The sequence below is a fragment of the Carassius auratus genome, chromosome 41 (genome assembly GCF_003368295.1).
Source record: "Carassius auratus strain Wakin chromosome 41, ASM336829v1, whole genome shotgun sequence".
NCBI lineage: Eukaryota > Metazoa > Chordata > Actinopteri > Cypriniformes > Cyprinidae > Carassius > Carassius auratus.
In genome coordinates, this window is record NC_039283.1 from 23,372,590 (window position 1) to 23,395,041 (window position 22,452).

Here is a 22,452-nt window from a genome sequence, read left to right on the forward strand (position 1 = left end):
GTCTGTTACTGTGAGCACTTAAAGCTGCTTTACATCATTTGACTTGAACAGTGCACCGTGTTCACGGGTGGGTTACAACTTAATACGACACGTTTGTCATTTGGAATTAAAATACGTTTTGAATGCGGATACTTCATATGAAACGGACTGGATATTGCCGCCTTCTCCGTCAGAATGATTTAAATAGCTACTATAATAATATAAAACGAAAGCTGTATTCTTTTTAAACGAAGGGAAAGCATTTCAGTGAACTGTAACATTTGACAGTAGATGCATCTTCTCACCCTGGACTAAATCGAATTATATGGTAAGTGTTTTTTTTTTTTTTTTTAACTTAGAATAGAGTGGAATAAAAGAGGATATAATTTTATTATTAATATTATTTTATTTTATATATATATATTTTATATACCCTGGGAACTTTGGGAACTCTGCTTTGAGACGGTGCTTTGTTTAATTCATGTTTTTGGTGACACTGGTTGCTGATGCCAAGTTTTAATGATCATAGTAAGGTTTTATAATTAATTAAAAGTATATATATATATATATATATATATATATATATATATATATATATATATATATATATATATATATATATATAAAACAATGGTTCTACACCAGGTTCCAAATATTAACAAAATACAATTTGAAACCATCGGTTTACAGACTGCTGCATTACATTGTCAGTTTTTAATTCACAAAGTTAATAATTTTGATCCATTTTCATTCTTTTGTCCTGGGCATGGAATTCATTATTTAAACATACTTTTTGCGCCTATCATGCTACTTTTTGTGTTTTTTACCATATAATCTTACCTTCTAGAATCACTCAAAAAAATGCGGGGTTGTTTCAATTTTTACATAACATTTTTAAACCATAAGTTAGGTTAGTCCATATTTGACCCAAAGTTGGGTAAAAACAACCCAGCATCATTTTATGAAAATTAAGAGGGAATGTCTGATAATGTAGGCCTACAAAAACGAGATTTGTTTTAAAGTCTTAATTAATGAAGGATGAGACCAGTACATGTTCCTGGATCAACATCCTTGTTGATCCTGGAACAACATTACAATCAGCTAATCAGAACTGAGGGATAGGTTTTCAAGAAATGTCAGTTTTAGGTTTACAATCAGGGTTAGATGCTTCAACATCCTCGTTTTTCACCTATACTTTTCCTCTGATTTTAGGAATAAATTATGGGTAGCGTTATGTTTAGGGGCAGGGATTGGGTTAGATATTTTTTGGACAATAATGTTGATCCAGGATCAACAAGAGATGTTGATGGCAAAATCACTGCGACCGATGTGTGACTCTGACAAATCATTTTGTATGTCAGAAATGACATCGTAATGCCATAAAATGTGTTACACATTTCTTTAAATAATCTTAAATCTTTTCAACTACAATTTGCGTTTAGGTTTGTACATTGTGTAAGACTATCCAGTAACTTTTGGCTTTGTGAAACATGCTCTTGGAAAAATAATTCTTGCCTTTTCAGTAACTCACTTAATTTGGAAAGTTTGTTCAGCAGCCCATTTTTTTTCTTCTTTTTTTTAATAATCAGTTTTGTCAAACAGACTACAGGGAGCTTGTGAGCTATTATTACATCAGTTCTCCATCCTCGAATAAGACTTAAATAGAGAAGACCTTCAACTGATGAGTTTCCATGTGAAATCACCAGAGGCTAAAAAATGCAGCGATGACAGCAAGATGAGACACAAGTCATTTCAAATGAATAACTAAAAAAAGTTTCCTCTATACGCAGGGTTTTGTGTCTTATGTCTATTATGTTCTCGCTGCCCTGTTCTGTTCAATGAAAGTTAATGGTGAGATGACTTTTATCAACCAGAAGCAACTCTTGACACATAGGCTATCTATCATTTGACTTTAGAACACTTCAACAGCCATTAGCCACAATTTACTTATTGTGAATATCTACATCTGTGGCCTAAATAAAATAGAAAAACATGCAGACGTTATGGTGGTGAGTAAATGTTGACAGGATGTGAAACTCTTTGAGCCTTGAGAAGCTGCATCTCATTGCAAGCGAAAATTATAGAGCTTCATGTAATGTCGTGCAACGCATCCATACTTCAGTTAATATAAGAGTTGTTGAAGACATTGATTTTAAATTCCACAATCAATCAAATGTTTATCTCTAAAGCTGTGGGCTCCAAAGCTCATATGCTTTGTACACTTCAAAGAGGTTTTCACACATCTGTGGAGTCTTTGGAAGAACGTAGCAGTTGCTGTGGCTGTTGATAAGTGTCTCTTTTGCTGCATAGACTAATGCAGATAACAAATGGGATTTTAGTGCTGCTGGTGTCACATCTGTGGTCTCAGTAATAGAGCGGCTGATTGAGTGTTGGGAACAAATTGTGGTCGTGTCGGGTTGCTCCATTGTTTATATCAACTCTCCCCCTTTAATCGAACAGGTGAGAAGGTCCAAATGCAGCTGTCACTGTTGGGAGGTATCTAGTAGATGTGTGTGCATGTGTGATGTAATGACGGCACAAAAGTTAATGACCACAGGAGATGTTTGTCACAGATTTAGCTATCAAATCCTGTTGATCAGGCCACGGACCACACTCCACTCCCATATAGGCAAATAGACACTTAGATACTTTATTGAGGAAAATTAAGGATTATCTACAGAAGGATTACAAGACAGCTACTCTTTATTAACCAAATGATACCATGCTTTAAAATGAATCCTACATAATTTCTTAACCCATGCAAATATGCCTTCATTATCATAAAAGTGTCATGATCAGACTCCTCAACCCTTATGAGTCAATTAGATAGACCTCATTTGCAGATGGGAAGCAATACTGTTTACAGATCAAAGTATCTGTAGACTTGTTTTTTTGCTTTCTCTATTTTAAGCATCTGAAACTAACTGTGAATGAGAAACTGTTTCTGCTGGGTTGTTGAACACCAGATGCAGACCTGCCAAACTTTGAATTTTTTCAGCGTGGTGGTGGTGGTGGTGGGGTTGTACTGTTTGTACATTCCTGTTTACTGTAACTGTTTACCGTAACAGTTTAGTACATTTTTGCTATTTAGTTTTTTAATGCTATTTAAAAAAGAAACAAGTAGTTCTAACAATGTAACAATGCAATCTAAAAACATAGATAATAAAAAAATAAAAGGCTATTTTAATTACCCCATTAAACTTTACAGTTATTGCTATCATACAAATACACATACTTCTAGGTTTAAAAATTTCAGCAAATTGTATATTTTAATCAGAGTTACAGCTCTCCTATTTCATTGAGCTCAGTCTGTTTGCCGTGTATGTGCGGTGGGACTCAAGTCTGTGGAGTTTAGCGGAGAATCGCAAAGCAAAAGCTCATGCACTTCTGACCAGTGGCAGCTCATAGGTTTTAAAGTATGGAGGATGCACATTAATTGTAATGGTCTGGGGATCCCTGCTGATCGTTATTATTATTATTTGCTTAAACACTTTAAAATGGCTTTTTGGTGGCTTTTAGTCAGAAAACGTAAAGAAAACAACATACATACAGCACTTACCTGTCCTATCACTTAAAAAACAAACATCCATCCATTCTTAAAAGTCTGTGTTAAAAGAGAGCTGCCTGTTGTGCTATTTAATTAGGCCTACTGCTGTAGCCCATAGTTCTAGCTCCCTTTATTTTACATTTGTATATATACTGTTTGAATGACAGCTTGGAAAATCTGTTGGCGATCAAATATCGCTTCTCATCATAAGTACCTGGTACATTATCAGCCCAGCTGCTATGGGAGACGTTCAAACTAATGATTTATGTTTAAATGTGATTTACGTTTCTATGATGATTGGTTGATATACCAGAAGGGAGTTTAGCCTCCTCTATGATGTTCCTTTTCTCCAAACTCCTCAGCGTGGAAAGTGAACAATCGATGCTGATTGGCAAATTTTTTTTACAACGGAGGCATGAGAGCTCATCTCTCCCCTGGCCTCCCCCTCCCATTCTCTATCACTTAGTGGTTGTAATTACAATAGCAGATTCGGCACATTCTCAATAGAAAAGCGGCGCTTTCACGTTATGGAATTGGTAAATGTGAAATTACAAACAAAAATATATACATTCTGAGACATGAACTGAAATTAATTATGAATTTTATTAACATTAATTAAGATTATTAACATTACCTCCCCCGACGAGCTGCCACTGCTTCTGACAGCAAAATGGAAATATTTCCATAGCTTTTTTTAACATTTACAGATGGACAAAATACCTGTGAAATGCAAGATATGCATTAAGGAAAACGTCACATCTCAAACACATTAAACAGCAAGTCTTTGTCAGCCTCACACACAGCCTTTCTGTCTGACAATCTGACGTGGCGAGCGCAAGCCGCTTTGAACTGAAACTGCAAACTATAGGCTACTAGGAGAGAAATAAAATGCAGAAATTATTTAAATGCAAAACCAAAACCCAAGACGTGTCAATTGTATAGTTTTGAATGGGGAAAAATGCAACGCTCAATATGGCCGCTCAATCACAGGAAGCTCTGCCTTCTGAATGAAAGACCAACGCTAATTGGTTAAGGCACATGTCAATGAAGCTGCCGTTAGAAATCCCAGTTGCTATAGAAACAGTTAGCTTTCCAAGACGTGCTCTTAGGACTGCGCGTGTGCACTGGCTGGTCTAGACTCAAAAATACGTTTTTATAACGCTATTTGAGCAAAAGAAACAACATTTCTAACACAGTTGTCAGATTTCTTTGATGATTTCAAATATGAAATTTAATCTTAGTGAACCATTTGGAGAACTCAATGTCTCCCAATTCAAAGAGATAGGAGTTGCACTTGGATGCCCGAGAGGCATTTCAATGATGGCTGCCGAGTGACATGACTTGTCTTAAAGAGACTTTGGTTAAGAGTGACAAATCGTACCAGCGTACCTTGAGGTCAAAATGCGTAACTGCTAATCAAAATGCGTAAATGTTGGCAGGTCTGCAGATGTCTTAGCTGACGTACTTTATGTAAACGTGTGATTCCTATAGTACTTCAGTATACGGTAGGAGTAAAGTAGCTTAGAAACTTTGCACAAGCCAAATATCTGGATGTCTGGAGGCTGCAGGAAATTATGGACTGCTGGCCAAAACCAACAAGCAGTCAAAAGGAATAAAAAAAAAGGCTTTAAGTTAATTTCAGCCAATGTTTTCTGAAGCAGCAGCACAGATCTGCTCAGACTCGCATGCTGTAGCTACACAAAGACACCATACTGAATTGTAGCGTAAATGTTTAGTCTGCAATTTCCTGTGTGCAATACTACTTCTGATGAGTCGCAAAAAGGAAGAGCTCCCAAAAAACTTTTCTGGAGTGCTGTGGTGAAATGCACATCATATGTAGGATTACTAAAAATGGCAGTAAATCTTGAGACTTGTTCCTTCACTTTAGCAAAGCCAAGAGAAAGTCTAGCATTTCATTGAACATAAAAAGGGCTATTCAGACCAAGAATGACATAAAAAAAGAAAAGTTAAAGATAACAGTTACATTTACATTTATTCATTTAGCAGACGCTTTTATCCAAAGTGTCTTACAGATGAGGACAGTGAAGTTAGAAGTAAAAAAAAAGTGCAGTCCACACCACAATTATAACAATAATGACAATAAAAAAACAATATAGTTGAAATCTCTTTTAAAGAGTTTATTTCCAGTTGATGAACTTTTGTATGGATGCTAATACAGTTATCGTAATAGTTAGCGTTCTTGGTGTGAACGGGCCTTAAGGATCTATCTGAGATCCTTATGTTAGCAGTCCTAATGGACAAGTGAACTGACAGCTAATTGTTTGTGGTGCGTCATCATGCTATTTCTGTCCAAATAAAGTAAACTAATAGCTTGATGGTGTCACACTTAGTAATGAGTGCAAAGATAGCTAATAAATTTAGCCAGGATTTGAATCAATGTTTAGGAGCTTTAATTAATTGTACTATCTTATAACATTAATACAGATCTATCATTATGTGTATTTGCACATCTATGATTACGGTCATGACAGGTATGGTGACAAGCAGTCAAGATGCACCTTATAGTATGAATATTTGCAGCCATCGCAGTGAACTCAAAAGCTATCTCTTTATCTCGTGTGCAAGTCTATTTTGAGCCACAGTGCTGTCTCTCTTTGATCACCAGTGTTCCCTGTGGTAAAAACCCAAGTGTGAGTCCAGCTAAACAGTTGGGGGCATTTGCGGAGGGTAAAGATGACAGACAATAGGCAGAATCACCTTTCAACACATCTTTAAATACATTGGGCATAACATTAAAGAGCTAGTAAATCACTCTCGCCTCCATGCTAATGTGGCGTCACTTTTCATCTTTTCTGCCAAACCTGCAGCATTTCCTCACAGTTGTTCTTGTGAATAGACTTAACACATACAGTGTATATTTAAATCTTTTTGTCTTTAAGAAAGTCAGATTAATTAAGGCTGAAGTGTGCATTTTCAGTGTTAAAATACTTTCTCCTATCCCTTTTTAATGTATAGAGAACACTTTAAGCCGTTAGCCTATTTTTATGACTATTTTTATGACATTACTTTTTTAAGTGGATTTCCCCTGTCATTGTTTTTACCATTACTTGGTACAGAAATTATACACTGCTCTAAAATATTCTACAGTACATCATGACATTCAGCACTCTTATACTTACTAATATAGTGTAATAGTGGCCATCATTTTTCAGCGACTTTGGTTTCAGAACTGTTTTTCCACTGAATTCCCCTATGGAGGAAATAATGTGGTTTTACTTCCAGAACCAGACTGCTGCACTGTTGCTTCTCATCAGTAACTGAAACTGGCGCTTATTTTGATGCCTCTGGCATCACACTGTGAGAGACAAACAAAAGATGCTGTCTTAAGTCTGAGTTATCAATTGTAGTGAAAATTACTACAGTATATTACATTACTGATTAATATTGTTGAATTGTTGGCTGATTGTTGTAATGATTGTTTTTTCTTTGTGAAAACTTTAAGATAATGTATAGGTAAGAAGATAAAATCATTTAACTCAAATAAATATTTAGCTGTGTAGTGAGTGGTATAATGTATAATTAGCCAGTCATTATCTCAAAATAAACAGACTGTAAATTATCATTGAGAAATGGCAGACTATCTGTTGATTATCCCTCACATAAACAGACTCAAAGATTGACATTTGCTCGGTATTCCATAATTAATTCCTGCTGTGCCTTTAAACAAAGCTTTTGTGCTCTTTTTTTTCAAGGTTGTAGCCTGAAAAACTGTAATTTGAAGACATGGAAAATGTAATACTCCACAGCCAAGCCTTCTTAATGTCCCAGAGAAAAAAACACCTCAATGTAAATTGATGAGTGGTGATTTACATTGAATTTTTTTAATTCAAGCAAGCCCCTGTAACACTATAAACTCTATTTCCCTTGCTTTTTTTACTGAAAGAATAATTGGACTTATATTTTTTTTAAATTACATTTTTAAATTACTTGATGAATATTAACTTCCTTTTTGTAAGTTGCTGGTCTGAATGGTTTGCATTCTGTTACAGGCACGTATGTGAAAGGCCACAATGTCTAATAAGACAAAGAAATCAGAGTCCAGGTCTCACTCTCGATCGGCCTCCAGATCAAGATGCCGCTCTGATTCCCGCTCTCGCTCCAGATCACGAAGCAGCCCTAGACCTAGATCAAGGAAGCGCAGATACGGGTAAGTGTCCAGTATGCTAATAAACAGAAGTTACTGACTTTGCAATCATCATGCCATACAAAATATTTAGCAAATTAAAAATGAGATGGTTACCATTACTGCAGCGCACAAAACAGGCGTGTGCAGATGTGCAGTTTCGATTATTAATTTCAGTTTTGAGTTTGAGATTTTGTACTTTCAAGTTTTAGTCCTCACTTTCATTCCTCTCCAAAAAGAGGAAAAACGAATGAAATTATCTCTTAAAAAGTAATCGGCAGTATTTCTTTTCATTTTCCTGACTATTGAGTCATTCATGCAGATTCATTTAGCCTCTTTTGCTGTCTTACAATCAGGCCCACGTGGAATTAGCTCACAATTTTGCAATAAATAAACCCAGAAAATGCAAGAAGAAAGATTACATCTGGGTCTACTTATAATCTTGCGCTTGGTAAACACTGATCTTTAGCTACTCATTCTGACCATACTATAAAGTACAAATCTAAACACAATAATGCTCACTGTGTCTTGACAGATGTGCTTAATGATTGAGTGGGTTGGAAAACTGTTAACTTCTCACTATGTTCGTAAACACACACTGGAACTTCATTTCTAAACACCCACCATGTGACTCATGCTCGGCTTCCCATCCATGACTCTTTTTAAATTAAAATCAATATTCTAGTGCCAGTCTCAGCCATTTAGCCACAGCTGCCAGGCCAAAGTTATGTAAGATAAACATACATTAAAGCACCCTGTGCTTTTATAGCACCTTTACTCTGGCTTCCTCACTTGTTGAAAAGGGGTTGTTCAGTCACCGTAATCTTACTCTCCATGTGTTCATCAGCAATGCATAAAGACTGATATTTGGTAAGGGCTGTGGCTTTGGAAAGGCTCACCACACTTTCTTATTTCCCATGGTAAAATTGTACTCATTCTCATAGGAATGCTGGTTTTGTGCTTACAGCACAGTGGAGCCTGTTAGGTAGCAAATGTAAATTGTCCCTGCAAAAAACAAAACAAAAAAAACTCTGCTCTGTATTAGACAAAAACAGATACATACTTGTGGTACTCTGGTTATTTTGTTTCATTTTTTCTTTTTTTGAGGATGTATGATTTTTTTCCCTATTAGCATGGATACTTTTTCTTGTGTGGTTGACACATTGAGAGCATTCAGAGATATGTACAATGCTTTGTACAATGTACAATATGTATGTACAATGTACAATGATATGTACAATGATTTTTCATGCAAATAGATTTTGCAGAGGGAAAAATCTGATGTCCCTTATTTGCAAGGGAAATCTGGTGAGCCTGGTCTCTTATTGCTGACCACAGTTTCAGAAAGGTTCTGCTGTTAGAAAAAGCTTGACGCATACATGTCAGAAGAATGAAGCATATGGCTTTGAATGAAGTCAAACTGTCTAATGAAAACTCATAGGCATAAGTGGATGAAAATGCAGTTACTTCCAAATTATAAATACCCCGTTTCGTGGAATTGTCATTCCAGACCTGTTTTTCCTTTTGCTTCTGTGGAACATAAAATAATTGTACTGTAGAATTCTACTAGTTGCTTTTTTCAAGCGCAATTACAGTTAAAGAGGACAATTGCACTATTTAAGTCTTATTATGTCTGAAGTCATATAATAGCCTTTTGACAAACGGACCAAAAATTATGTCATTATTCATTGATCACCTGTGAGATGTGAGCTAAAATATCAACGTTTACAGTCAATAATGACTAAAAGGTGTTCAGTTTGTAGATTAAATGCCTCAGTTTCCATTCATTGTATAGGCCTACAGGAAAAAGTGCAACCAGTGCAAGTAAAATGTCTGCTTTTGTGCTTCAGAGAAGAAATAAAATTGTCTTTTTTAAATTATATGGGACCGGCTAAATAATGACAGAATTTTAATTCTAACTGAAGTTAACTAGTGGATAAATAGCTTTAGAGTAATTGTTGTAATTGTTACCTTCAGTTAAAGTCTACTCTCTGTGCAAAGCTAATGTGTTGTAACTGGCAGGCTGAGAACCTCCTCTTTGCTTCGTAGAAAGAGAGTACAAATCTTTCCCATATGACCCATGTGACTGACTCTTTCCATCCGCGCTCACTAGAAGAGATGCAAAGTCCCTCTTGCTCGCTGTGAGAGTATCATGTTGCTCTGTGCACTACCTTCTTACTTTGTATTCCAATGAAAAAATGCATCAGGTGAGTACAAAACCAACCAAAACTGTAGATTATTGTTAATGTCATTATGGTTGTAGTTGTTTGTTTGATTGTAAACTGGTTGCAGAGTGCTTTAGTTGGATAATCATTTTCAACACGGTTTCACTTTCCAAATGATGAAAAATAACACTATACTAGAATGACAGGTTTGAATTCAATGCTAGACATAATTGCATGTCTTTTATCATTTTATTGTCTGACATAGTTGGCATGTGCATATAGTGTTGAAATGTCTCAAGTGTTTGTTCTTTTTACAATGAGATTATATTCGATATATTCATATTGAATATTCTATAGATCTGAGTGTAATGCACAGAATGAAATACTTGTATGCGCAAGTTGTGTAGTCAGTTAATATCAGTGTTTGTGATGTTAAGACACGCTGAAAGAGACAAGAATCAATAACTACTGACTATAGATGTGTTCATAAATAGAACAACAGGGCCACCATGTGGCTGAAGTTGACCTTGCACCTAAAGCTTTTAAATGTAATTGGTGGTAGCAAAAGTGTGTACAACTTGAAAGAATTACGTGAAATATTGTTACACTAATTATTGATCTTAAATCTTTGAATTAGTTTAATCAGTAATGGAATACACAGATTACATATTTCTTGTATATTTGGAAAAAAAAAAAGTCTATATTGAGTGTCCTTTTAGTTTTAGAACGTTTATATTAACGTTATCAATTATCATTCTGATTTAAAGGGATAGTTCATATTTTATTATTATTTATTTAATAACAAAATAATTTATTATTATTATTATTACACATTCTTTTAAGATAATCTTTTTTTTAATACAACTACTGGGCATTCAAGCTCCAAAAAGGACAAAAAGCTAAATAAAAGCAAATGTTTAAAATGTTTAAAATAAAATGTTTAAAAGCAAATGTTTAAAAAGTTTTTTTTTTTTTTTGAGGAAATGCCACAATTTTAAAGTCGTTATTTCTTGTTATGACCTAAGGCCTCACGTTGGACATCAGTAAATCAAATTTCATTCATTTTAAAGTGTCTCATAACCAAATGTCTTGACATTATAACAAACTCACATTTGACTAAACTTTGATTTGTGATCTGCACTGGAGGTAGAGATTACTAGTGAAAATATCTGGTCTGTTGATCCTCACATAGAGGTATCATATGGGTCTAGAAGATGTTTTGAATAGGGATGCACTGAAATGTAAATTCTTGGCCGAAGCTGAAAAAAAAATGAAACACTTGGTCGAAGGCTGAAAACAGAACATGTTTTTTTTTTTTTTTTTTAATGTCCCCATGTAGGCCTATTTTGCCCTTTTTTTCACCATTGCATAAATTAAATAACCAAAATGTGCTTTTCACTGTTTTGTCCTGATTTTAAAATAAAAAATAAATAAATTACAAAACAGTAATTTAAAAATGTTTTCTTAACACTGAACGTTATTTTAACATTCTAGCAGACATTAAACCAACAAAGCACAATTTAACTTAAAATGAATAAGCTAGTAAAATAATGTTTTTGGCCATTTTTGAGACTTGAATTAGGCATGTCATTTTTACTGTACAATTAAAGGAAGCCTTGATGAGCAGAATAGACTTCTTAAAAAAAAGAAGAAGAATATATTACAGATCCCAATTTGAACACTGTATGAATGTTATAGGCAAATAAATGTATTAATAGAGCTGTTGTATGGTACTATTATCATTATTATTGTCTTATTTTTCAATTTTTCTTTTTCTTTTTTTTTATAGAACACCTGTAAAATTACATTACCGTCATGTCGATGGAGTTTTTCTCACTTTTATTTCGGCAGAAACCCGCAGGAAGATCTCAGTGCTTCTTTTTGCAGCATGCAGATTTATAAAATGATTCTCATTACAAATTTTAGAAAATATTTGTCGCACTTTAAACCCTGGTGCCCGAGCTCATGCAGTGCTGTCAGAATACATGCAATTCATGCGTGCATTACATAATATAATTCTGCAGTTTATGCACTAATCGTTTGAGGACATTTCGTGATTTCAGTCATCATATAGTAGCCTAACCACCAGCATCAGTCACCTCTTCTTCTAATCGCAGACATGTTATACAGCACTAAACAGTCTCTCGCTTTCAGTGCTTCATGCTTTTAATGATTTCTGCATGTTTATCTGATAGTTTGAAATACTTTCACATCGCCGACATGTTTGCTGCATTAGTGCGTGTCTCTTTTTGATTGTGTAAGTCATTGTTTGGTACATATTATTCGCCCTTTTCGCTTATTAGGCCGAACACCGGAATATGTATATTTTTTGCTATTTTGGGCTGAATAATTTTGGTTTGCCTAACATTCGGTGCATCCCTAATTTTGAAAATGGATAATTTTTATGTTCCTTAGAAAATACAGTAGCATATGTAATATCTCTTTGTGTCATTTTCTATATCCCGATGAACTTAAATTTTTTTTATTTTTCGCTCAATCATTTCTTTCATTGTCTTTTATGCTCTAGGTCTCGCTCTCGGTCAAGATCCCATTCTCCGTCCCACAACAGGGAGCGGAACCACACGCGGGAGTACCAGAACCAACGGGAGTTTCGAGGCAACCATAGAGGCTTCCGAAGGCCATATTACTTCCGGGGCAGAGGTCAGGGCTTTTTCCGTGGTCGCTTTCAGCGTGGTGGAAGGGGTGGATATAATAACTACCACCCCAAAAACTGGCAGAACTTCCGGCAGCACCATCAGCAGCAGCAGCAGCAGCAGTACCACCCCAACAGCCCCAAGAGGGGCCACTCGCGTTCACGCTCTCCCAAGAAGCAGTCAAAAAGCCCGCAGTCCCGCAGCCATTCCCGCCGCTCTGACAGGTCGTCCTCAGGGAGATCACCTCAGTCGCACCATTCTTCCTCCTCCAACTCTGGGTCTGCCAAACACAGTTGCAAAGATCTAAGAGAGGACATCTCTGTGCCTGAAGAAACCCGAGGAGGAGGAGATGGGGCTCTGGCAGAGCAGGTGGGAGGCTCTCCTGCGGCTGAAGGGAACTCTGATGGAGACAGGACTGTGGAGGAATCTCAGGTTTTAACAAACCGTGACACTAGTCCTAAAAGGGCAAGTCCGCAGGTTTTCTCCACTGTCACTAGTGACCAACTGATTGACTCTGCAACCAACGAGACAAGTCCTGCTCAGAATGCTCCTAATAAAGGTGCCACCACCTGGAAGAGTGTTGAAACTGCACCTTCAAACACCAGCCCCATAAAGAAAAGCTTTACACCAGTTTTCAATAGTTTTGGACTCTTTTCAAATATTGACCAACAGACAAATGAGACGACTGCTATGTCCACTGCATTTGCATTATTGAAGTAAGTCTGTTTTATTTTAATGGAAATATCCGTGTTGTTAATTTATACATTTTTCCACTACCTAAAAGTTTGGGATAAAAGAAGTCTCTTAGACTCACCAATAAATTAAAAACAGTAATATTATGAAATATTATTACAATTTAATACAACTGTTTTCTATTTTATTATATTTCAAAATGTATTTTATTCCTGTGATGGCAGTTAAATTTTCAGCAGCCTATTCCAGTCTTCAGTGTCACTGAAGACATAATGTTACAAAAGATCAAATACATGCTGTTCTTTTGAACTTTCTATTAATCATAGAATCCAAAAAAGTAAATAAAATAAAATCATAAAATATTAAGCCATTTTCAGCACTGATAATATTAAAAGCTAATAAAAATAGCTTTGGATAAAAGCGTCTGCTAAATGAATAAATGTAATGTAAATGTAAATGTAATAATTCTTAAAAGAAATTAGAACCAAATCAGAAGATTACAATGATATCTAAAGGATCATAAATCACGGGCATAAATTATATTTTAAAATATATTAAATATTAAAATAGAATGTAGTTTTAAATTGTAATAATTATTACAATTAATTATTAATTAAATAAATTATTTATTACACATGATAAGTAAAAATTGATAGCCTGAATGCACTGTAAGTCACTTTGGATAAAAGCAATTGCTAAATGCATAATTTTAATTTAATTTATTACAAATATTGTTGTTCCTATATTTTTGATCAAATAAATGCATCCTTGAAGAGCGACTTATTTTAAAAACTAAAAAAAAATATATTATAAAGTGCAGGGTTTTAGACTGATACAAATCAGTAACTCATCTTTTTGAACCATTCATAAAATGAAGCATCCCATGAGATATTAATTGCTGGAATCAGGGCTACACTTGACACGTTGTATATTTTGGATTCAGTAAATAGGACTGATTCCTAAGAGTCATTTGTTAGTGTAGTGTAAATTGTTCAATTGAAGATCATAATTTCTGCCCAGCCCTATATAAGTTTGTCTTGTACATACTTTTTTAGACATTTCAAGCTAAATAAATGACAGATATTCATAATTTTGATGGATTACGTGCATTTGAAATTTGCTTTCTATTTTCTTTTTTACCTTCATTTTAGTCAGTGTAAGAGAGGAAATAACACAATAAATCCTGTGTGTGTGCCAGACAAAAAGTAAGATTGCACAGTTGGTTGCAATCTGCCCTTCAAATGCATCAACAGAGCTGTACTGAGAAAGAACCAACACACAAGAGGAGCTAGATATGCCTTGTTTACAAATGTCAGCTCACAGTCTGTAATTTAGATGTTCTAAAAAGGTCTTTATTTGCACTTTGCAAATAGATGAAGTGAAATTTTCCCCGGCTGCACACACTTGTTTACCTGCTTCAGAGTGGAAGCCATTCATTTGTGCACGGTAAAATGAACAGAATCCATTACAGCTTATCCATAGTTCTGTCAATCTGACTTGCTGCAGAAGTCCTTGGTCACCTGAAAATGACAACAGATGTATTTGAGCACATTATTGTAAATAATGATCAACTAAAAATCTCTCTCTCATTGACCAGATTCCTGGAGGAGCAAAAGCTTAAAAAACAGGCTTCTGCATGGGACAACAACACACATAAAGGGAAAAGTAATGGAGATATAGTATGTGATCAAGAAAATGGAGAAATTATTGAAAAAGGCATTGAGCTGTCTCGCACTGTAGATTACGACGTGGCAGGAAAGGAGAAATCCAGATCTGCCAAGAGTGGTGATGGTAACAAGTTATCCATAAGCTCCGCTAAAAGGGGTTCACAAAACAGACTGACATTTCAGTGCGAGGATGGTGAGGACGATGATGAAGAAATGGAGATCTCCAATAGGGTGAGGGATATGGAAAACGACCCCTGCAAAAGCAAAGTGACGCTGTCTGCTCGTGAGATGTTTGAGAGGCATATCAGGAGAATGCAGGACATGGCATGGGACGATGAGCTGGAAGCTCTCCTGCTCTGCCATAAACAGGAAAGAGCAGCCAATATTCTAGCTGCTCTCTCTAAGAGAGACCAGTTCAGTGGCATGTTTAAGGATCCCTCACCTGAAAAGCTCTCTAATGTTAACCCAAAGGAGAAATCCTCTTCTAAACCCACTCTGCTGCCCAGGAGGAGCTCTGAGAACCGTGAGCAAGAGATGTTTGTAGTTATGAATGACGAATCCCCGCCAAGAGCTTCAATGAAAAGAAGTGAATTCAGTGTGAGGATGGATTCTCTGAGGTGATTTTTGTCACACATCTCAGAAATGACTTTTTGAATCTGCTTGCATCTTCGCAAAACATTGAATTGTTGTGCGTATGACTGCTTCTGACTATCAGATTTGAATTATATTTCATTGTATCTTTCCTTACCATTGTTGCATTTGACAGGACACCTGCTTTGACCAATGAAAGAAGGAATCTTCTGGATTTTCTGCATCTTGATAAGAAGGATTGGGAGTTTCAGTCTGTCCTTCAGCATCTTCAGGCTCAGCTTTCACCCAAAAGTCCATCTGAGCTGTTTGCCCAACACATAGTTTCAATTGTCCATCACATTAAAGGTGACTGAAACTGAATGCTGAAGTCTTTTGCTGTCAAGGTTCTGAGGGGCTACACTGGCCTTAGTATTTGTATTATTCCATTTTTTTTAAGTACATTTATTCATTTATTAAATATTTTTGTTTTATATTTGTTTTTGTATTATCCAGGGTTTATTATTTTCCCACTTGATGAAATACTAAATTTTTTATATTAAAAAGTATAAATATGAATTCATAATTTAATAAAAAAAGAAAAAATATTTTTTTTTGTCCACCCACAGCTCAATATTTTCCTTCCTCTGGATTGAGCCTAAATGACCGATTTGCCATGTACCAGAGGAGAGCTGCTGAGAAAGAATTCATGAAGCAGAGAAAGAGTCCAGAGATACACAGGTACAATAAAATTCAGGGACACCTTCCCAGGCTGATTTCTCATGCACGTATTAGTACCTTATTTTCCGGACTATAAGTCGCACCTGAGTATAAGTCGCATCAGTCCAAAAATACGTCATGATGAGGAAAAAAACATATATAAGTCGAATTTATTTAGAACCAAGAACCAAGAGAAAACATTACCGTCTACAGCCGCGAGAGGGCGCTCTATGCTGCTCAGTGTAGACAACAGGAGAACTGAGCAGCATCTCTTGCAGTATAGAGCGCCCTCTCACGGCTGTAGATGGTAATGTTTTCTCTTGGTTCATTTCTCTTGGTTCATGTCAAATTAATTTTGATAAATAAGTCGCACCTGACTATAAGTTGCAGGACCAGCCAAACTATGAAAAAAAGTGCAGTCCGGAAAATACGGTAATATTTTTTTGGTGTGTTGACAATTTAGAAGGCTCTAAGAAAGGAGGATTAACATTTATCAAAATATTTCTCTCTCCAACTCTCACAGGAGAATTGATGTTTCTCCCAGTGCTTTTAAGAGGCACGCTCTTCTGATTGATGAGATGAAAAGCTCCATGGAAAACAGCTTCAAGGTGACCGAGCATTTTGAAATATGACATATTTTGGAACAGAATGCTGCGCGAGTGATCCGGACAGAGCATTCTTAGGCTTCCTTCTCTCGCTAAACTCTTGTTTCTGATGAGAGAGACATAAAAGTCCAAATGTGAGATGCAAAAAGAGGTGCATTCAGGTTGTTGTGTTGTAAATGCCCCCTCAACGTTTGATGGTAACCTTTTACTATGGGTACAAGCCTTCCTAAGAGGCAAGAAATCAGAGGTCAGAAATGGAAGTGACCAGTTGTTCCCATGTCATATCCATTTAAAGGACACTAAACAAAACTCATAGTAAGTATTCCTCTTCAAAGCCTGCAAAGAACAAGTGAGGTGTTTAGGCCGAGTAAAAACAACAAACTTTCAGGAGCACCAATGAAAGTATTTCTGCTGTGGTCCTGTAATGTTGCCTTTTGTATTATTTCATTTAGCTTATTATCTTTTTTTGTGAGCAAGTAAGAGGAAATCAAAATGTTACCTTTGCGGCCTGTTGAAAGACTGTAAGAGGCCAAAATGCCACTTAAGGTTATATTAGAAAAGGTCTCTTGTTTTAATTCTGCTGTTGCCATGTTTTGCGTTGTGGACCTGCCCCATACAATGCTACACAACGCTACTAGATCGCTGCTAACCCTCATCTGGCCAAAATATCTCTTTCTCCTCACCGCAGGTCGATGGTAAAAAATCTAAAGGTGATTCAATGGACCTTCGGCTGGATATTGAGAGCAGAAAGAAATACTTGAGTGGAGAGAGAGAGCACAGAGAGGAAGAGTATGGAGGAAGAGTGTCGAGGAAATCTCCAGATGCAAGCAAGGAAATATCCACTGAGAAAATCTCGAAGAACCACAAAAAATCTAAGTAAGCTGCTGCATAGACATGTCAGAGTGATCTTCAGTATACATTTGTTCAGTTGTAAAAAACAGATTAAAGAAAGACCTAAACCATTGGTGACAAAGCTAAGCTGACAGTTGTGTTTTTGTTTGGGTTTGTTGTGACCTCACAAGTGAAAAAATTCTGCCATGTTGATAACTTCTCTAAATGTGGTTGAAACTGCAATTTTGATCAACCAGGAAACAATCTGCAATTTCAAAGAATCTGGTTGAGGCAAGTAAAGAGTAAACAAGATGAAACCAACAAGAAATCCATCTTGAGCCTCTCAGGAGACCTTAAAAACATTTATAAAAAAGGCCTAAAGATGCGTTTACACTCCCAGCAGTCTGCAGAAACAAGAAGTCAAACGCTTTCAAAGATAGTTGGTGATGTGAAGCGTCATGAGTGACAGAAATTGTTGGCAGTGCGAATATTGAGCGGATTTAAAATTTACGAAAAACAGCTGCAATACGATGCAGCTACTTCCAATGGGAGCGGAGCTCAGATGATTTTAACCTCCTGAGACCATCAAGTAGGAACACCTGCTTGCGCCCAGCAGGACAGCAACTTGGTCATCTTCAGCTATTAAATCGCTGTCAGTGTGAACACATCTTTTTGTCTTTCTGGTCAGCTGGACATTTTAAATATCTTGGATAAAGGTTTTCATTGTTTGAAAATGTCCTGAATTTTTTTTTTTTTCAGATTCAGGTAAAGATTAATTTATAGTTGGTGAAGAAGCAAATGATGATGAAGCCATACTGCACATATTCAAAAAAAAAACATGCTGAAGAATGCTGAACAATGTCTGAATCTAATGTTATTACACTCCCAAGGAAAAGCAAGAAGAAACGGGAGCATTCTGAGTCATCATCCTCATCGTTTTCCTCTGTTTACCATGAAGAAGAGGCTGAGATCAAGGCAGAAGGCTTCTCCAAAGTCCAACAGGAGTTTAGAGAGTATGGAGAACCTGCAGAGAGAAGATGGGCACGAGGAGGCTTTGTACGTTTTGGGTGATATTGAAGAACTAAGATGTTTGTTTGTTGCTGTGGTACTTTTGGTGACCATTTGCTGTTTTCTCAGCAGCTTAGAAGACGCGGTAGAAACTGGAACCGAGGAAATTTCCATGGAAGCAGTAATGGGGATTCACAGATGAACATGTCAGAAAAGAATGATGACTGGGATCAAGAATACACCCCCAAGAGCAAGAAATACTTCTTAGTATGTTGTGAACTTTGTAACACCCATTCTGCATCACCTTTATACAGTTCCCGGAAAACAAAACAGCAAGCTATTAACATAATTCTAGTAAAATAACAGTAAAAAAAATATATATATATACACATAAATATACACATTTACAAATTAATATAATGTGCATATAAAGAAGATAGGTTATATTAAAGACTATAGATATACAAAGACGGTTCACTCCTATTACTTATGAAGGGGAGAAACTGTAATGCACAATATGGAGGAATATGTCTAGCCTTCTAAATGAAAGGGCCAGTCGCTGCAGCTGCCGTGAGAAGCTCCGGTTTCCATATAAACCTGAGACTCATGCTTATGATTATACATGTGAATTGGCTGATCTAAGCTTTTTTTAATGGTATTTGAGCATAAGGAACAACATTCATTGGGGACAGTTCATTTCAGATTTTGTTGCTGATTTGAAATATGTAATTTAAAGCTGCAGTAGGTAACTTTTGTAAAAAATATATATATTTTTTACATATTTATTAAACCTGTCATTATGTCCTGACAGTAGAATATGAGACAGATAATCTGTGAAAAAATCAAGCTCCTCTGGCTCCTCCAAGTGGTCCTATTGCCATTTGCAGAAAGTCATGCGCTCCCGGTAAAAAATAACCAATCAGAGCTGCGGTCCGTAACTTTGTTTGTGTTCAAAATGTAGAAAAATGTATATAATAAGCGAGTACACCATGAATCCATTTTCCAAAAGTGGTTTTTAGCTTGTCCTGAATCATTAGGGTGCACCTATAATAAGTGTTTATATTCGGACTATTTTAGATTGCTTCAGCGGAGTAACCCAGTACATTTGTGATTCTTCATAGACATAAACAGAGAGAAGTAGTTCCGACTACAATGTTCTTCCGCCAGACGCAAGCAGTTCTGTTTATTAACCGCTACAGTGTCAAAAGTTACCGACTGCAGCTTTAATTGTGAGTTCAGCAGGAAGTTTTTGAGATTTCAGGATTCCCCCATTCATTTTTAGATAGGAATTGGTCTTGGATGCCTTAAATAGCTGCCCGGAGGCATTGCAATTACGGCTGCCAAGTGAACAGACTTTCCTTGAGAGGGACTTTAAATAGTCCTTGTATCATAATCTCTTACATTCAGGGCCTGTATGTGTAATATTAATACAATGTACAGTCAAATATAACACTGATGATTATTCTTAAACTCATATAAAAGGTTTCCAAACCTTTAAGTTATATTAATAAATTAGGGTCATATTTTCTGTCTTTTGTTGTTGCAGCAGAGTGAAAGAGATGGGGAAGCTGAGAAGAAGATGATTTACACGCGAGTGCGTGGTCGTGGTCGCGGTAATGCTATTCGTGGAAAGGGACGTTTTATCCTCCGGAGGGCCACAAATACCAACCCCACCAATAATACGAGCCCTAAATGGGCCCATGATAAATTCCAGGCCACTGATGAAGATGAAGGCGAACAGCAAGGAGAAGATGTAGAACAGGACCAGTGAGAACGGAGCAGTAAAAATTGTATAATCCCTTATCATACTTCAAACCCTGGGATAAGACTTGCTGGCCTTCACATTCTCAAGAATGGATATAATATCAGCCTCCTTATGCATCTAAAACTTTTTGATATGAAAGGGCTTTTTTATTGTAGTTTTCATTTTCTATTTTCATGAGGATGCTTTTGTCAGCCTGGTGGCAAATTTTTTAATTTTGTTTTTTGTTTGTTTTGTTTAAATTGGACTGATTACTGATTATTTGTGTGCGAATTTTGAATGTGTAAAATGAAGTACCATTCAATATAATCAATACATATATTTTTTATTGGCCACTCTGCTTTCTAGATGTTGATATCGAGCATTAAAAATCAATTTCGGTTGACCACTAGTTCAAAGGTTAGGTGCCTTCGGTGCCTGAAGTGCAGAATAGCAGTATAGAACTATATCTGCTTATGTACTATTTGTTGCTTTTGAAAAAGAAAATGATGTACATATTAATGTTTTGTGGATTTGATTGAAACTCTTTGAGACCAATGTGTGTTTACTTATAGAAACAGAGATGTCAACTTTGAAACTGTACAAACAGCTTATAGAGAAAGTAAAAAAAAAATTTACAAATGTTTTGAAGACTTAGCAAATTAGATTTTTGAGGTGCAAGTTTTTGACAATAAGTGTGTGCATACGTTTTTTTTTAAATGTGTGTCTTGTCTTCAAATTGTAAGCCTATTTCTATTGGCTAAGCACCTTTAGATGGAGTAATAATTTTGTCACTCACATACCAATAAAAGGTTATTTTGTATTTTTGGGGAATTTTATTATGAAAAGTAAAAAACAAAACAAAACAAAAAGAAACAAACAGGAAAAGTGAATAATTTACATTCATACTTAAAATTTTATTTTAGCTGTCTGGGTTCTGATTTGCACTGTATCTGATATATACATTTTGACTTGCATTTATATACTCACAATCAGAAATAATAATAATAAAAAATGCAGCAATTTCACATCTGACTGATTTTTGTGTCATGTAGAAACTAGGGATGCATTAATAAAAAAAATTCAGAACCGATCCGATACAGAAAATTCTGAGTATCTGCCGATAACAATCCAACCAATTTTTATTTAGTGTACAATTTCTGTACTTATCTGTGTTGACCTGAACACCACTCTATTGTGTGTTAAACACAATTTACTACATATAAACAACTTCATTTTAATGAAAAATAACAAATAAATAATCATAATCTATGACAAAAAATACTACTATAAACTAGGTTAGTGGATAATTCAGCAGCAAAATATATTTACAAATAAAAGTAAATAAGTTAAAAATCTGGTTAAATGTTACACATTGTTCTTCACATTGTTATAAAATGCATTCATGAAAAAACAAGTATATTCATCTATATAGAGATGAATAATATCATGCATGATTAGATATTTCATTAAAATATGATTGCCAATTATCTGCATTTCATATCTAACACATGTGATAAAGAGAGCAGCAGCTGATGTTTCATGTATCACTAATCTTTTCTTTTGTTGATTATAGGGCTTGCAACACCAGATCTGTCGAAATGACTGTGGGATTTTTATGCTTATGGTAAAGTGTCCTTTGTTTTTACACAATGAAAAATCTTTTTTTTTTTTAAGCGTTAACACTATTTCTGTTAACCCAGCAGTGATTATGTTCTTCGTGTACTATTTCAGTGAAGTGGAAGAATTTAATACGGTGATAGAGAAACAATTAAGAAAAAGGGGGAAAGCATCCAGCTGGCAGGTAGTGCTGCTGCATACTGTACATCACAATGTGCACTTTAAATGTTTAAAGGTCAGGAAAAGTTATGTCAATAATATGTTATTTCCATTCAGATTTCTTGCATCCCTATTTTTTTTTTCTCAGTTCAGATGGGCTTCATTGACATTAATATTTAAAGAACCTTTGTTCCCACAACATCAACATATTTTTTTTCCAAATCTTTAAACAGTATGCAATAACAATATTATGAACATGAAGATTTATATAATTATTTATATAATTATTTTTGTATTGTATATGTGTGTGCGCTCTGTGGTCACTAAGATCTTTTAAAAATGAAATTTAAAA

The 22,452-nt window shown here is 35.7% G+C and overlaps 1 protein-coding gene across 5 annotated transcripts; it reads left to right on the plus strand.

Moving 5' to 3' along the window:
• Positions 1 to 21,349, plus strand: LOC113059323 (thyroid hormone receptor-associated protein 3-like). 5 transcript variants are annotated; one of them, XM_026227742.1, is made up of 12 exons: positions 1 to 307; positions 7,537 to 7,694; positions 12,363 to 13,205; positions 14,780 to 15,466; positions 15,616 to 15,785; positions 16,046 to 16,157; positions 16,660 to 16,744; positions 17,430 to 17,617; positions 18,332 to 18,337; positions 18,463 to 18,628; positions 18,710 to 18,847; positions 20,127 to 21,349. In XM_026227742.1, exons 2-12 carry the CDS (start codon positions 7,558 to 7,560, stop codon positions 20,349 to 20,351), a joined length of 2,757 nt encoding a protein of 918 aa, XP_026083527.1. In that variant the 5' UTR covers positions 1 to 307; positions 7,537 to 7,557; the 3' UTR covers positions 20,352 to 21,349. The 5 variants fall into 5 exon arrangements, with proteins under 5 accessions (XP_026083527.1, XP_026083528.1, XP_026083530.1 ...); XM_026227743.1 differs by having other exon boundaries at positions 4 to 307; positions 18,713 to 18,847; XM_026227745.1 differs by lacking the exon at positions 18,332 to 18,337 and having other exon boundaries at positions 4 to 307.
• Positions 21,350 to 22,452: the final 1,103 nt, after the last annotated feature.